At 35.3% G+C, this 17359-nt stretch overlaps 1 protein-coding gene across 1 annotated transcript in view; it reads left to right on the top strand.

Moving 5' to 3' along the window:
• LOC128998989 (serine protease filzig-like) overlaps window positions 1-17359 on the top strand; it is a 56064-nt gene that overhangs the window by 17802 nt on the left and 20903 nt on the right. Inside the window, exons 5-7 of the mRNA XM_054425346.1 lie at window positions 834-959; window positions 12327-12523; window positions 16202-16377. Coding sequence (XP_054281321.1) covers window positions 834-959; window positions 12327-12523; window positions 16202-16377 — 499 coding nt within the window. The remainder of the gene's footprint in view (window positions 1-833; window positions 960-12326; window positions 12524-16201; window positions 16378-17359) is intronic.

Here is a 17359-nt window from a genome sequence, read left to right on the forward strand (position 1 = left end):
ATTTACTGTAAATTCAGTATTTTTTTGTATTTTATTGGCAGTAAGGTAAAACTTTAATTGAGTTTCGGTATTTTAGATAAATTTAGCTTTCGAATCTCATTTAGCTATACTTTACTGTTCTAAAATGCAACAAAAATAACCGTTGAAGTTTGCTAGTTTAATCTTGTATGAATTATTTTCAAACTCTTTCTTGTTTATATCGTTTCGAATGAAATGCTTACAATAAGCTATTTCCACAGACGTCAAGTGTCAAAATTCTTCACGGACTTCAAATTTCACAGGATGAGATTTAAAATTCCTGAATTACAAAGGTAGCATTATTGATTACCAATTGTTTAAAATGCGTAACTTGTATTCAAATAGTGGACAATTTGTGTGCATTTTGTGTGACAACAAAAAATATGAAAGGGATTGTACGTGTACACCTTTGCCAAGAAAGATTTGGAAAATAATATATACAAAATTCAACCTGCAAACTGACCAACGGTTATTTTTGTCCTAGCATTTTAGAACAGTAAAATATACCTAAATAAAATCGCATCCGTGAAATATTTTGGTTATAAAATACAGTACAGCATTTAATTGCTGAATTGCGAACAAACATCTTCCTCATCAACACTACACAACACTGTTTAACATACTTGAAACACTCATCATCCCGATGGATCATCGTCCTCTTGGATGATCCATCGGTGATGTGTTTTACAACTCCCTTGACGTGTAGGACATCTAGCGTCTTCTAGACGGCAGAAGAAGACTTTACTCTCAGTGCTGTAGACTACATGTGTGGGGAGTGCGGGGTGTAATGGGGTTCGCGATCTGACGTTCTCCAGGACCTCTCCAGAATTTCTCCAGATATCCAGGACTTCTCCAGGATTCCAGGACCTCTCCAGATATCCAGGACTTCCTACAGATCGACCACCCCGTCAGAATACTAGAGACCCCGTCTACAGATGCTGGTAAGTGTGAAAGTGTCTGGAGAAAGTGCATGACCTCCATAGTATAATGTTCTTTGGCGACCGCCGGGCCTCTGGATCTTACCTCCTAGCCTAGAGGTTCCGGCAGCATTTTACCGCCATTAACACGTTTTTATCTTTCTGACAGCATGACCGATTGTGGGTGAAAGGATTGAGAAGTTCTGTTTTGTTCGCTATTCCCGTTTGTTTGGGTTTCCACAGATTGGTGTAGGTTTCACTGCAGCGTTTGAATAGTTATTAATTTTCATCAAATAAAATCCAATGTGCTATTTTGACACAAAAGATTTCATTAACTGGATATCTTTCAATCGGTTTAATAGCTGTGGGGTGATTCTAGGGGGTTATTATTGAGCCGTTCTCGGCAAAGTTTAAAAAATATAAACGTAAACGAAGCGCGGGGTCGATCCCTTTAGATGTCCATAAAATGAACATAACAATAGTTATTCGTTTGGTCGGTATTATAATATATAACAAATACTCACTGTAAACTCGGCACCACTATTGCTATTCCAGAAACGGTGTTATTTAGAAAAATATATAAATGTCGATCTTTACATTTTTATGAGAGAGAAAACATTACCGATGTAAAAAATATATTTTAAACATGTTTTTGCATAAACATTCAATATTTTGCCTCAGAAAGAAAAAAATAATAAACTTGGTGCTTTATGGTATAAGAGTGTTACCACAATCTTCCCTTTTTTAATGATGTTAAACAATGATTTTTAATGATGTCCCTTGTTAATGTTTTTATAGTATTATTTACAATATTTTTTTAACATTGTACCTACATTTTTTTAATAATCATAAAGTTATACAATTCACTCTGTATTTCCACGACGGGTAATTAATTTGAAAGACAAGTTATGGAATTGTGATCAGTAGTAATTTTTAATTATGGTTACGATTCGGAGCACCAGGAACAATTGTACATAATATTTTCAACTTCTGTAAAAACTCTAAATTTTATAATGTTATGTAAATAAACGTTGACTCGATAAAACATCTTCACGATAAATATGCAACAACTCATTGCAGAACTTCTGCATATTACACCGATTCTATTAGCTTAGAATTGATTATTGTCCTAACAGGGTTTGCAATAAAAAATTACACTTGCATGCTAATTTTCATTGTTTAATTGTTAATATTTATTCATTTAATTTGCATTGCTATTATACGCTTACTCCTCGGGGGGCACAGCCCTAGGAATCGGAAGAAAATTGTTAACGTAAGCATAGGTCGATATGCATATCAAAGGTCTTCACTAGTAGATTACAATGCCGTAAATTCAAGATAAAAAAAACGCCTGAGTAAAAAATGGCAGTCGTTCAAAGATTCAAAATGGCAGATTCAAGAAATCTTTGAACCGCTGTCATTCTTGACTCGGTTGTCCGTTTGAGTTCAAATTTGCAGCATTATATTCTGCTAGTAAAGACCATTAATTTGATTGTCAACCTATGCTTCTATTTAAGATTTCCTTCTGACTCCTTGCGGGACGTCCCCATGATATGACAGAAAATTTATAGTTCCTTAAAAAAGTAGATTTTTAGGTGTGGTGTTGAAGTGCAAAATCTTATTGATTTATCTGTTGTCGTTTAGAAAATATTAAACCGGTCCGGGACTTTTGGGACAGTCTGTATAATAACAAAGAATATATTTCGTCAATAGATTGTTTCTGCTGGACAGCTGAGAGGCACAGTAATATGTTGCCGATACCTGAGAAATTAATCAGCTATTTGATGGTTTAAGTGTTGAAACTGCTCACAGCTGTGCTTGATTATTGGGCTTTTAATAAACGGTCACAGTTATGGAAACAGCTGGTACAAAGCTAGATTTTCACTACATTATGCATTCTTGCATTTATATTCATTTTAAAGGCGTAGGTACCTAGGTGTGTGTCCTACTAATGGCTGGTAATGGTAATGATTTAAAGGCATACTAACGATTTCTAAAGATAATGAATTGTACTATTTCAAAACTTTTGTTTTAATATACTTATGAAAAATTGATAAACTGTAGTAGCTTTCTTGTTCAGGGATGTATTTTGATAAAATTTGACGAATGGTTACTTCAAACCAAGCTATTACCATCTGAAAAAAACACTTTATATAGCACCTTCCCTGTTGCAGCAAACCTATGTACTCAATGAAATAAATGTTATTTAAATAGGAAATAAATCTTACCATTGAAACCTACCACCAATTACCTTACTATTGGTTATATTTTACTAGAAATCCAATCAGACGAAACGCTTCGGCAGGGTATCATAGTTTTTCAACGGTTTGTGGCTAGTCTATAGTTTTGTGTGTTCAGAACGAATTTTATTGCCATGTGATGTTCCAACGAGATGTATGCGAAATATTTTGTTGGTTTGTTTTATTATTTTAATTGAACTTTCCTAGACGAATTGGAAATTTCAACCGAAGCTTAGGTTCCGTTAGCTACCGACAAATTGTAATATTGATACCATAGTATGAATGTTGTAATATAATTGTACAATGTGAATGAACATATTATATTTAGAAGGTATATTCATTATTCACCCACTCTATCTGTTAACGAAAATAATTGTAATGCATGTTTGAGCAGGTTAGTAGTTAGTTAGTATAGTTATTTAATTTTTATTATATACTAAAATATATACTTCCTATTCAAAATACATATCACGTGACATACTAAAGTTATAACTACGAAATGTTTCGGAACGATTATCACTACAAGCCTGCTCAATCCGAAACGAAGGCACAGTCATAATAAATAGGTACTAGTTATTGTTAAAATATATATTTTAAATTATGAGAAACATCCATACTATTTATTCTCTAAGCAAAGTTGAAAACATTTGATTCCGGTGGAGAATTTAACTTGAATCTACTTATGCTGGATTTTATTTCTTTTACAAGGGTAGTTTTGTTTACGCCTAAAGTTATTTCGTGTTCAATTTTGGTCATTGTGATTAAAAAATAAATACTCATGAGAGATGTGTTGCTGTGTAGTCATTTTACATTGTTACACAACATTTTTGTATAACCGTATTACTATGGTAACAAGTTTATGATTGTTCGACAGCCAAGAAAATTTGACAAGAACAAAGTTCGATACTAACTCATCCACTTTACCATGTAATATTTATTGTAATGATATTTGTTGTTGTTTATTCGTGTGCGAACTCGCAAGAATGAAACTGGAATCAAAGTATTTATATATAAAAATATGGTAAAACATAATTTCAAAATTTAACCATAGTTGTTTGTTTATTTTAAATTATCTCATCATTTTCGTGGAAATTCTTCACAGAGACTGTTCTTTAAAAAACATGTTTTACTTTAAGTGATACTTTACAGCTTAAAGTGGGTCTGATTCACTGGACCACGTCATTGCATTGGTGATTTGCGGGATTTGAACTCGGTCCCCCAGGATTGAAGTTCCGCGTTCCAACCACTAAACCTGCAATTCCCCTTAGCTTTACCATGATTTTATCACATTTTACCCTAATAGATATAGTCACTTTTATCAAGTATACACGTTTTTGCAGACCTACTTACAGGAATTCCTTATTCTACACCAAATCATGCCATAAACCTTCCTGAGGTTATCAGTGCCATTCAAAAGTGAAAGCAAATTCGGCTAAACGTTATACGACTTTTATATGGGCTATATGGTATTGAATGGCGAATAGCTAGAATTAAAAAATAGGCAATAAAAGTAACCCAGAGGTAAATTACTACTCTGTTAATTCCAAGAATGAACTTTCCAAGGTGGTAAACGTGAGAATTTCTTAAATTTGCAAAACTAACAGCGGTGTTGGTATGCACTTACCTTTCTACTTTCTCTAGCTTAGTGGGTTGGGTTTGTATGATTTTCATGCTGATAATAAAATCCGTTGTTATAGAATTTTCCATGTAGAGGATAAGCTATTACTGTAGGTCGCAATGTAGGAACTGGATTCGGGACCGATTTAATTGTTCGTTTATAAGTCCTCAGAGGCCAAAAACACAATCCATTAAAAACCATATATATATATTATATGCCCGTTAGCACAATAACTCGAGTAAAAATTATCCAATTTTGAAGGAATTTGGTATAAACCTGTAAACTTACATTTTTTCAAACGAGTTCGCGAACCAGCATGATTGGACATGATAGATATACGTAATTTTACGGAGGTTTTTGTGGGGGGAATTATGTTTTTGCATTTTTAGCCCTGAAAACATATAATTTTGCATTTTTTCAAACCATTTTGTAGAACTAGAAAAATCAATAATTTTGTATGTTGAAGCGTTTTTATTTGCTTGATGGTTAGGGGATAGTAAAAAAAACTGTAAATTTTAAACTCCTATGTTGTTTTTATGAAGAATAACAACTGTTTTAGTTTGATTGTTTGATTATACAGTATTTTACCATAATTTAGAATATGTGATCAAAGTTGGAAAATGTATTATTTCATACTAAACTATTACAATTTCGATTAAAAACTGTATATTTTCCCCGCAATAGCAACCCTAAGTACTCGTTAAACTAAAGTTATTTTAATAGGGAATTGATATGACATTTTAAGGAGATATTTTAGTAAAAGTCTAATCACACAAATAAAAATTTGCTTAGTCTGCAGGTTTGCTGTGGCAGGGGTGTTTTACACTCGGTTTCCACTGCAAGTGGAATAATTAGATTTATAATAAAAGTATGATCCAATAAATACAAGGGTCCAAAAACCCGTTTTATTTCTTCGTACCGATTTCCGATGATTCGCAATGTTTAGCATAACATGCGAATTTAACAACTCAGTTTTTAGGAATTTATATTAATTAAATATAAGAGACATACTGTAGTATTATTTATATTTTTTTCCTTTAACGTAAAATGATATTAATTAATCATGCTTGAGCTCTTTAACTGTTTATTGAACATACTCATATAACTTGAATATGCAGTACCTGAAATTCGTAATCTATATATTATTATGTGACTAAAATCGACAGAATTAACTGAATACAATTTTACCTCCAGGAATTAAAAATCGCGATAGAAGGTTTACTTGACTATAAACAACATAACATTCCTAATAACTTTTTTCTGTATTGCTAATTTCATTATACTAAAATCCCTGCTATATAAATTTGATTCAATAACTTAAAAATTGATTTCGGAAAATGTAAAATCACGTGAGGAACAGGATTAAGGTTGGTCGTAGGTTGTAGACCTTGTTGGTAGTTAGACCCACCGTTAGTTCGAATTCCAAAGCTGTTGCGAGGGCACCGACTCTGACACACTGATAACCTATGTCATTTATACTACTGAAATGGAGGTCTCACTGAAACATTGTAGAATATCACTGAAATGCAGGTCTTACTGAATGTTCAATTTGATTGAATTTTAGGTTCCACTAAAAATCGTGGACATGAAGCTTTCGATGAAATTTTGAACTTAACATGAATTTAAGTCACCACTAAAATCCTACTGAAATGAAGGTATCATTAGGATGCAAGTTGTACTAAAATTTCAGGTTCTACTTAGTGCCCAATGAAATGAAGGTCTCACTAAAATGTGAAACTTTACTAAAGATTAGGGTTTGCAGGCTGGGTAGCTGAGTGGTTATAGTGCTCGCCTAACAATCAAAAGGTCGCCGATCGATCTTGAGAAAAGACAGCTTTTCGATGACTCGAAACTAGACCCAGCTGTCACTTTATAATTTGAATTTAAATAAATGATCCTGGCTAATGAAACAGCTGATTTTAGTCAGTAAAGCCACACATATCATCTCACTCAATTCTACGCCCATCCTTAACTCATATTTTGGTTGAACGCACTTAGGTGGCATCCCCATCTCAATTAATAATTGATAAGAAACATAATTAGAATTGTATCCTCAGTGCTTAGTGTTTCATGCCAGTTAAACATGTGACAACAGGTTTTCATGCTCTCGTCTTACCTCATCTTTGAGATGATCCATAACAGCGGATCATCGGTTCCCTACTTGTCGATTGTGCAATGTGCATTATCAAAGTGAGTTGTTTGATTGCGACAATTATGTCCCTAGGGCCATAAATGGGTAATTCAACTGATACAACGATCATGGGCAGGTAGGTCAATTGTGACTATTTGTTGACGAAGGTGGTTCACACTTCGTTAAACTATGAGCTTCACTAAAAGCTAGTTTAGAACGAACATTGTACATAGGCCTATCAAAGTTAAATATCCAAAGATTGATATACGCTTATGATCAAGAACAATTCTCAACAATGTTTATGTTGGATTTACAGAAAATAACCTGTTATATAAATGTAAACAAAACATACAATATATTTTAATGTGCGATTCCCAAGGTTCTAATGGTGAATATATTATTTATGTGTATAAAAAAACTGTATACTACATTAATAATTATTTTCGAGCATAAAAACTTTGAAATTAATATTCTACAAAAACGCTCAAAGAGTATGTTATAGGCCATTAAATTCTGAACAAAATTGTACAAATCCTATTTCCGTAAAAATTAAGGTTCAAAGGTTATTCAAGGGTTATTGTAACTTATGTTATTTTTCTATAAAACCCCATAAAATAACAAAATCAGATTTTAGGAAAAAAGCAGGTTTCGATTAAAATTAATGTGTTATGGTCCTTATAATTCTAAACAAAATAGTGCAACCCTCATTGCTGTAACAATTACAGTTCAAAAGTTATTGCACTTTTGTGATTTTCCCTATAAAGTATCATAGTTACTCCCACCGTTTACCCATGATAAGGTTGTTGACAAGCTTACGGGAGAAAGCATGTGTCAGATTGCTGATACAGTTTATTTTTGTACGCTACAAATTATTTACAATTTCCAGATATTTATTGATCTTATCACGATCAAACTGTTTATGACCCTCCCTAAGAGCCTCGGATCAGTGCAGGTCAAATTGTCGCAATTGAACTACCACCTTATCAACAACACGTCGATTTTGGCACGGATAAAATAATACAAAAAATAAATTCTTTCAACATTCTTGGATATAAATTTTTTCATTGTTTTAGTCATTCTAGTCTTTTCGTTTATGCCACTCTAAGTTGGTCCTTACTCTATTTGTTCGAGTTTCTCCTCTTGTCCTGTACGGGGTCAATCGTCGGACGGCAAATTCATATTACTTTCTCCCATGAGACTTATTGTTTGACCTGTCGTGCTTGTTATTTTCTCTGGCTTGGTTCACATGACAACAATGTAAACACGATCTCTATGGTTGTCTACAAAACTTAGATCATTGACATGAGTTTTGCAATAATGTGGTCGTGAAATGTTCCTTCTAGCGAAATTGCGCCCTGTTTATCTTAGAGAGCCTAACTGGATTGAAACCTATTATTTCAAATTTGTACGATTTTTCGGTTATTTTGTCATTCTCTAAGCTGAATCACAGAGTTGTGTTATGTTTTTTTGAACGTAGATGTTTGGCGTTACCATCCCTCGTATTATATCTTGAAAGAATATTTGGTCCCGCACACGATAAGTTTTTAAAGGTGTAGTCTTGCTACGTGTAGATGTGTAAATAACGAGAAGAACTGGCTATACAGGGTGGACGACTTACACCATTTGTATTCTCAGGGAAATTCAGAAAATAAATCTTGAATTTGGAAATTAACTCATTTTGAATGAAAATCAAAAATAGCTATTTTATTTTAACGTAAAACATTCTTACCAAAACCTCTATCTCTATGACTGATTTAAATTTTAAATGCAACTTTGAGACGTATTTCATGTTCGGAAATCACTTCAAGTTAACAATTTATGAGGTATTAGCTGAGAGTGGGGAGATTTAGATCGGCTTTATTTTGAGAACATTTTTTAAAAAATGAGAAAAATCTAAGGACGAAAATGGCATTAACATGCTTAAGACAACAATCATAAAAATTGGATATAAAGATTTATATAAATTTTCATTGTTTTGAGATACCAATGATGACACCGGTGTTATCTGTGCTTTTCTAAGCCTTTCGTGATTTTTAGGTTTTTACGTAATAGAAGGGTCCAAACCTTAATCTTATTAGCATTTAAATTTGACCTTTTGATAGATAACATAATTAATTAATAGCCCAAACCCAGAATTGACCCCGCGTGATCGAACCAGTAGTTACGAGATTTGAAGGCGAGCACTTTAACCACCCCAGACCACCCAGACGTAAAATGTTCAACTTACATCTTTGAAATATATATTCTCTTAAAATCATAACGATGTATTTTAATTGGTAGGTATATTCCAAAATAGTAGTAAGGCCAACTCATCTCTAATATCAATTTATTTGGGCTTAGCTAATTCCAGAATGTAATACAATTGGTCTTTAAAATTTAAACGGACCCAACTTGACATCGTGCAGGAAGCTGTTCATCTTTAGTTTTGATTTGGGTTGCAGCATTATCACATAGGTACCTAAAATTCATTGGTGATTGGCGGGATTTGAACCCGGGACATTGGGCACCGAAGTCCCGAGCTCTACCACTATATAGACCAGCTCGCTCTAACAGCAAATTATTTGGTTTCAGTGGGCTTTGCCATCCTTGAACGTAGCTATACACTTGGTCTTTAAAATTTAAATGGACCAGCGTGTACGAAGCTGGCCATCCCTAATAGCAATTTATTTGTTTTCATTGGGCTTTGCTAATCCCCGGATGTAGCTATACACTTGGCTTTTAAAAATTAAATGGACCTAACATGACCACTGTGCAGGATGCTGTTGTCCACTTAGCCTGTTCCCGCGCTATCCTCTATGGCCGTGTAGTGTGTAGCCGGCCGGCTTTCTCGACGGCTATCCATGTCAACATGGTCACCGGGCTGGCAAATTACTCATGCTAATTAGCGTTGTAATTGCGTTTGTTCTGCGGAAACCAGGACAGGAAAGACAGTAAGTCTTCCGCAGAAAGTGCTCACATGATAAATGAAACAAGTCGTCTTCCGCTAGTCCAGCGGCCGGTTGTATTGTCTACATGACTACTTGACTAGGTTACTCGTCTACTTGAATGCGTAGGTATTTCTCGCATGTCCTAATTCTCGATTATTGCACTCAAGAAAAATTGGGGAATCAAATGCACCATTCACGAAAGTTCCAAAAAGGGAACAAAATAAAAGTAGATCATGTAAAAAAATAGTTTTATTTTTGTAAACATAAAGCTTTAGAACGTAAATTTACGTTAAACCACGCTTTTTCCTTCTAAGTCTGAGTTAATCTTTTTTTCTATTTTGTTGAGACTGTCCTAACATAAATTCATAGTTTATAAAAACCCAAATACCACAAAACCAATAAAAACACCAACTGTATATGTATAATGTGGTTCATATTTGACGATTTGTTATACTGAAATTATAATTAAATGCACACTTTGTAATACACGCTTACAAGTTATACGTTTTCTTTACAACATGTCTATCCTTGATTCGAAAAATCCGGTGTCCAACTTTTTTTGAACAAAGATTTCTCATATTAAATTTGGTATTTTTTTATGATTATGTGTTGAGGTTTGCAAGGGTAAAATTATCAAACAATGCCCTAGGTCGCGCATAAGACTGATATATGGATTGGAAGTCTTTCCCATCCATCGAGACAGCATCCAGATAGGGTAAGGAATGTGCCTATCTGCTAGATAGTCCAAAAGCATCCATTAGTGCGTCTGTAGGGATACTGTCGCTTGAAATTACGACCTTCAACTTATCTCCGTCTAAAATTTGTTCAAATTAAATTTTTTTTTACTGTCTATAGTATATTTGTTTAACTGTCTCAACTCTTTGAGTTTTAAAGGTGGTCAGGATAAGACATGTATGTCATTAGTTTTTTAAGAAAATCATTAAACACAAGGGAGTAATACTCTAGGCTCTACGGACTGGTGAAAATAAAATACAGACGGTTTTAACTTTTTGATCTTGAAGCCAATGGTAGGCCACTTTTACACTTTTTGTTCGTGGTCTTGTTAATATCTTACGTCAAATTTTTGAATGCTCCATTAGTAACAAATGTTAAAATTTAATCTGGGTACATAATCCATCATTTTCAGCATCATTATCAGACTTTAGATTTGAAGGCGAACACCATAAGACATGGTATGCTCAATCAGTTAAAGCAAAGAGATCAAAATGTGCATGAGTGACAAAACGGCGTGTATAAAAGTCCAAGGTATTTCATATTCTTTGATTGTCAATATTATTAAACTACCTCATAAATTTTTCACTCTCTGAGTATGTCAAAAATCTCAATCAACCACTAGATATACTATGATCTGCAACTATTAGGTATTTCATACTCTGTGCTTCTCAAGATTGTTGATCACTGGGTATTTCGTACTCTTTGTCAGTATTGTTGAGCAAACTCTAATTTTTTCATTCTCTGAGCTTGTCAAAAAACATTAAGCGCCCAACTAAACATACCATGATCTGCATCTATTAGAAATTTCATACCCTGTGTGTTTGTTGATATTATTGACCAGTGACCACTAGATACTTTATACTCTGTGCTTCCTAGGATTATTTTCCTGTACCGCACGAGTCTCATGTCTCGTGGACGAGACTGATCGGCGTGAAGATCCACAAACGTGTTAATTGTTAACTGTACCAGACAGTTAGCTACAGTATCACCGGACAGCTACTTCACGCTGCATGTTTTGAGTAACTGTTCCAAACAAACAAAGATGGTTTAGGTATCACAAGTAGAGTATTCGATATTTCCACTAGTTAAGAACCAGATCTTTTATAGTTAACGCATAACATTCGAACTTGTTGCTAGTTCAACTCATAATATGTATTTTTCAAACACAATAATGAATTTAATAGGATAGATGGCTTTTGCGCCATATTTTTGTGGGATCTGTGGCAGACGACGCAATAGGTGACTGAGACAGGGTTTGTAAACGCTGGAGAACTTAAGCTAACATTTAAATTTGGGTTGTTTGATGGCAAGTATTCGTGTTTTACGGTTACCGGTACTGTATAGACTCTAAAATTGTTCGACTATGGACCAAGCTGCTGATTGTCACTCAACTAAAACTCAATTCTGCTTTTTAGTGACAGGTTGACATAGGATGAAAACAATACCAAGTTTGGTCAGTTTGCTTACAAAATAAATAATTGTTAATATATCTGACGATGAAATACATAGCATACAAATATCGTCGTACTTCTAAATTACTAAATGTGTATTGTTTCCGACATCTTTTTCAATGTCACCCACTTGAATGTATGAAACATTCCGTCGGTATTTTACACTAACTGAGCCCAATAATTTCAAGTAATAATTTTTGAAAGGGGAACGACTTTGTGTCCAGATTACTGGATTTGTCATAACACTATCAACATCGGAAACTGGCTAGATTTTCATCCAATGTGGCAGGAGAAAAGTTTTCTTCTTTCTCTAGACCAGACCGCACGCCCTGGAGTCCAGGAGACAGGATGACGGGAATGACAAGAAGACGAGGTCCAGAGAAGTCGATCGGGAGAGTGAGCTCGACCGGGAAAGCTAAGACTGGAGACAACTCCGCTTACTTTCACCATGGCATTCGGTTTTTCCAATTTCCTCCAGACATTGTGGTATTGTGTAAACGTATCGGATTTTGTCCTGGTTCTTAGCTCAATGGCGAACAAGAGGCGATGGTGTTATAGCCTTTTGACCTAACCTGATTATTCATGTTTAACTGTCTGGTTCATTAATCAAGCCTTTTACATCTCAAGGTCGTTGGTTAGATTTCAAGCGGTTCTGGACCCACTTAATGCGTATTGTCATTATGCTATCAATTAATGATGCTAACTAACTAAAGATGGATGTTAGATAGTAAGTCAAGGGGTTGAATCATCCCCCTGCTAAAACGAGAAAATACCAAGGTCATAGATAAACAAAAAATAAAATGTGAAAATCTTCACATCAATTGGAACGTCGTTAGATCTCTAAGCTTTCCAAAAATCTTTTTACTAAAGATGATGTTGGGGTGGCATCTTTTAATCTTTCATTTGCCCCTTCAATAAACCCAATATTATATATATACGTCAGATATCATGCCAGGACGCGAAACCAAGCTACTGGCTCATGACTCACTGATGCTAGTGAATATTTTAAATGGCATCCATCGTGTGTGTTTTAATTTGTAACTTCTTGATCAACATTATACGTGTTATTAAATTACCTGAAAAAAGATATACGTCTAATAACACTTGTAATAATTTATTTACACTTATACTATTGGCTCAAAATACGGTAAATACATATGAAAGGTGGTAAGTGGTGGTCGATTTCGATTGGACACTCCAATCATCATCAGACCTAACAGGTGAATGTTGTACCTCCCTATATTAGATGGGAGGTATTGTCGGAGGTATTTCCGTATTTGTTAGGTTCTCATTCGCCTATTGGTTCTGATGATGACTCTAATCATCATCAGAACCAATAGGCGAATGAGAACCTAACAAATACCTCCGACAATACCTCCCATCTAACATAGGGAGGTACAACATTCGCCTGTTGGGTCTGATGATGATTGGAGTGTCCAATCGAAATCGACCACCTTTCATATGTATTTACCGTATTTTGAGTCAACAGTATAAGTGTAAATAAATTATTACAAGTGTTATTAGACGTATATCTTCGAATTCGTATAGAATTCGACCACCACTTACCATCTTATTTACCGTCTTGTGAGTCTACAGTGTGTAAATATAATATTACAAGTGTTATTAGACGTGTATCTTTTTTCAGATATTAATTTGTATTAACCCATTGGGACAGCAACAAGGTATGTATATTATACTGGGTGAGGCAATGAGAACACCCCAAATTTGTTTCGCTGTAACATGATAAGTAACGCAACAATGAATGAACACATGTGCTTATAACATCAATTAAACTATGCCATTTCAGTAAACATAGTGCTATGGGGCTATTAACACTATGATTTTGCTGTAGAAACCTATTTTAAAACAGTGATTCTTGTGCAAACATCCAGACATTGTTTGGACCACATTCCTTCCTTGGTCAACATGGCGCTGTTCAAGATCGGAAATGGGTAGAATTATTTAAGAGGACAGCTTAACCCCTAAAAATTATTGGTGTAAGCCACAACACTCTTCGTATACCAGCAATAATGTCGAAAGAGTGTGAGTTATAGTAACTTGAAGTTCAAGGTTTGCCAGAAGCTTCCGTTGAAAAAAGCTTTACGTTGGCTCTTTTCATTCTTTGTGGGGGGGGGGGGGGTTCTCCTTATAAGCTACTAAAAGTTCAAGGTTTTTTTCAAAGTCACCCCTGAGATTTGCTTGAACTGAAGCTAAGAATTGTTCGGGAAATTAAAGCTATTTTTGAAGTAATGCTTGAAGGAGTATTCGATGGAATTTTTAAGTGACTAAAATGAATGTAAAGTAGGACAAGAACGTCAATTGAACGTTGATTTCAAGTAGTGAAAAAATGGCTGCATCAAGTTAAAATGTCATAAGATAAGCTCTGTTTTTATGTGCTAACGTTTTTATGTATAATTGTTTCATTGTTGCTGTTCATATATAGTTGTTATATGTATTATTTTTATTTAGTTGAGGGTATATGATGAATTCTTACAATTTATAAATTAGAACGTTTTCATTGTCTCGCCCTTTATTTCAGAAAATTGGTTCAACTAATTTCATTAAACTGCATAATTTAAATCAGTACATCTTTTAAATCCCTGAACATGTTCAATACGTTTATTGTTAAGCTAAGGGTGGGGTCTTCGACCTGATGAGATGATCTCAATATCCGGCCCATGACGCATTGGGGTACGCACCCATTGGAAAGTTACCTCGAGGCTAAAATATAGTTCCATTCTATTACCTAGACCTGGTCGGATGCTTTCTGGAATCTATAACTTACTCTGATTATGCCAGTGAAACCTTTTGAGGTTAGTCGAGCTCGAGCAAATCATTTGGTAGTACCCCCCGGACAACTCTGGATAGTTCAATTGAAGAGGTCTAAATGACTCGTATTTGTGCTAAGTTCTAATGTGCTGAACACGATCTTTGGTTTTGGGTTTCTTAGGCGCTCATGTGACGTCAGTAACATTTGTTGGTATGTCTGTTTCACTGTCTTTCAATACAGTAGAATAGAAACTTAAACACGACACACACTCTTGAATACAAAAAGCGAAGTAAAATCAATTGATTAGCTTTCTCTGGCAGTTCCAATACTTTCCCTGTTGTTCGGTGGCACGTTGCTTTGTTGACACCTTCGACAAGTTTCTAGTAACGTTTCAATACAGATTTGAGCAGGAGGCTCGTGAACAATAATATTTATAGTGTCTTGACGAAAGTCTTTTCCAAAACAGCAATGGACACAAATTAAATCAATCCAGGAGTTAATGAAGTATTATGCTACACGAATGTCAATCACAGTCTTGACAGCCGAGTGTTTGAGTGTGATCACCTTCAAATCTAAAGGTAACTGGTTTAATTCCAAGCCGGCTCTATCTTGGAGCTATTATTAGTGAGTGAGTCTGTTGCGTGTAATCAACCCGCAAAAAATGGTCGTGTTGGATATTGGAGGGGTCGATACGGAGCATTACCCGTGATAAAAATGGAACGAACCATCAAGCTTTTTAAGGTTTTTGCAATATATATGAGCCAAGTAAAATTTTGGTTTGTGTCATAATAGTTTTAATAGATGAAATAAGCCGTGGCACATGCACAATTTGACCATATGAAAAGTTTAAAAGCTTAATATTGTACAGACAAACTAATATTATGGTAAACAAAAAGATAGTGCTGGATCCTAAACATTTTGGAATACATTTTAAAATGTTTCATCTTGACGTTGTTCGGGGAGGATTGCTTTTCCCGGACCTCTTGGGGTACTCAATACATCGGAAACCTTCCTTAGTTGGGACGCATCAAGGTGCCACCCCGGCAAAGAACCACCAAAAAAAGTTGAGGTGGCGGGCACCTTATCGCTAGCGGGTGGCTCTGGCCAAAACGCCGAGATGAACACCCTTCTTGATAGGGAACTAGGGACATCCACCGACGGAGGAATCGTCTCGTCTTTACTGTCCCATTGGACATACCACCCGATTATGACATCGACTATCAGTACCCGCCACTGCCAATGTCCGCATCCCCATTACGACTCTTCAACCATTGTTCTAACCAGCCATTCTCATCTCCCGCCATTGTCAATTTCGGCGGGAGTTTCACCGCCTAGTTAGTCGAGTCACTGATCTGCTCTATTGTTTTAGCTATGTCCGACTCACAATTATGTAGAGTGATACGATAAAAGAGCAATTGAAGGCCTTTCTACGAGGCTCTGCTATGGCCGGCCGCTCGAGTATGACCCACGACCTACTGCCTTCCATTTCTCCATTCCACCATTCCTCCCTACACTTCTGGGTTTCCGACTTTCCCTGCTCCGGCTCTGTCCGGCTGACAACTGCTCTCCGGTACTCACACACTTAACCCTGAGTGCAATTCAGTATGCGGATGTTTACATTGGCTAGATCTGAGTGGGTATAGTTGTTGTTTAAATGCAGTTTAAACCAGACAACTGTGCTCCGTTAAAACTAGATGATTGCTGTTCGTTATCATCATTTTTAACAGCAACGCCACCCGTGTTTTTATTCGAATGTAAATGCAAGAAGTTTTTTTTTAATAGAGTTAGATTATACGTTTCAATTTTAAGGCTAAGAAACAGCTGATATTAGTCAGTTACAAAGCATTAGACTCAATTATACACTCATTGAAATGTGGTTAAAAATGCACCCAGTTCCGTCCCCATCTTATAATAGTTACAGTAAAATCAGCTGATTCATTAGTCAGAAACATTTATTACAAGTTTTAGGCCATCAACAGAGGCTGACTTTTCTCAGGATCACCAAATCAATCGGTGATATCAATCAATCAATCAATTAGTTTGGTCAGGGTGACCTTTTGATGTCAGGTTAGCAGTAAGTCCTATAGTTACTCTGCCTCACAGCCACTTCCGTACTTTTCTCAAGGCTATTTTAGCGAATTTCCCTATAGGGAAGTAGCTATTACCATAGGTGGCATGGTGAGACCTAGGCCCGGGACCGATTTACTTTTTCATTTTTATGTTCCTAGTGAACAAAAACACCATTAGTTCAAATTTAGATATATACATATATAGTTATATATGTGTCCATGAACGCGATAGCTTTTGAGTAATTTTTGTCCGATTTTAATTAAATTTGGTTTGAAGGTGGAAGGCGGGTTAACTAGGATGAGTTCGTGAACCAGCATGATCGGACCATTGGAACGGGGTTTTACATCAAAGTGATTTTGTACAGTTAGTTACGAAGAAAATTAAAAAAAATGTAATTTTAAAATTCCCATGTTATTCTTATGGAGAATATTGTAAAATGTTGTAGTTTGCTTGTTTATGGATATATTTTGACCAAACTTGAC

The sequence above is a fragment of the Macrosteles quadrilineatus genome, unplaced genomic scaffold (assembly GCF_028750875.1).
Source record: "Macrosteles quadrilineatus isolate MER2022 unplaced genomic scaffold, UCM_ALF_1.0 Scaffold_7__1_contigs__length_78375512, whole genome shotgun sequence".
Taxonomy (NCBI): Eukaryota; Metazoa; Arthropoda; class Insecta; order Hemiptera; family Cicadellidae; genus Macrosteles; species Macrosteles quadrilineatus.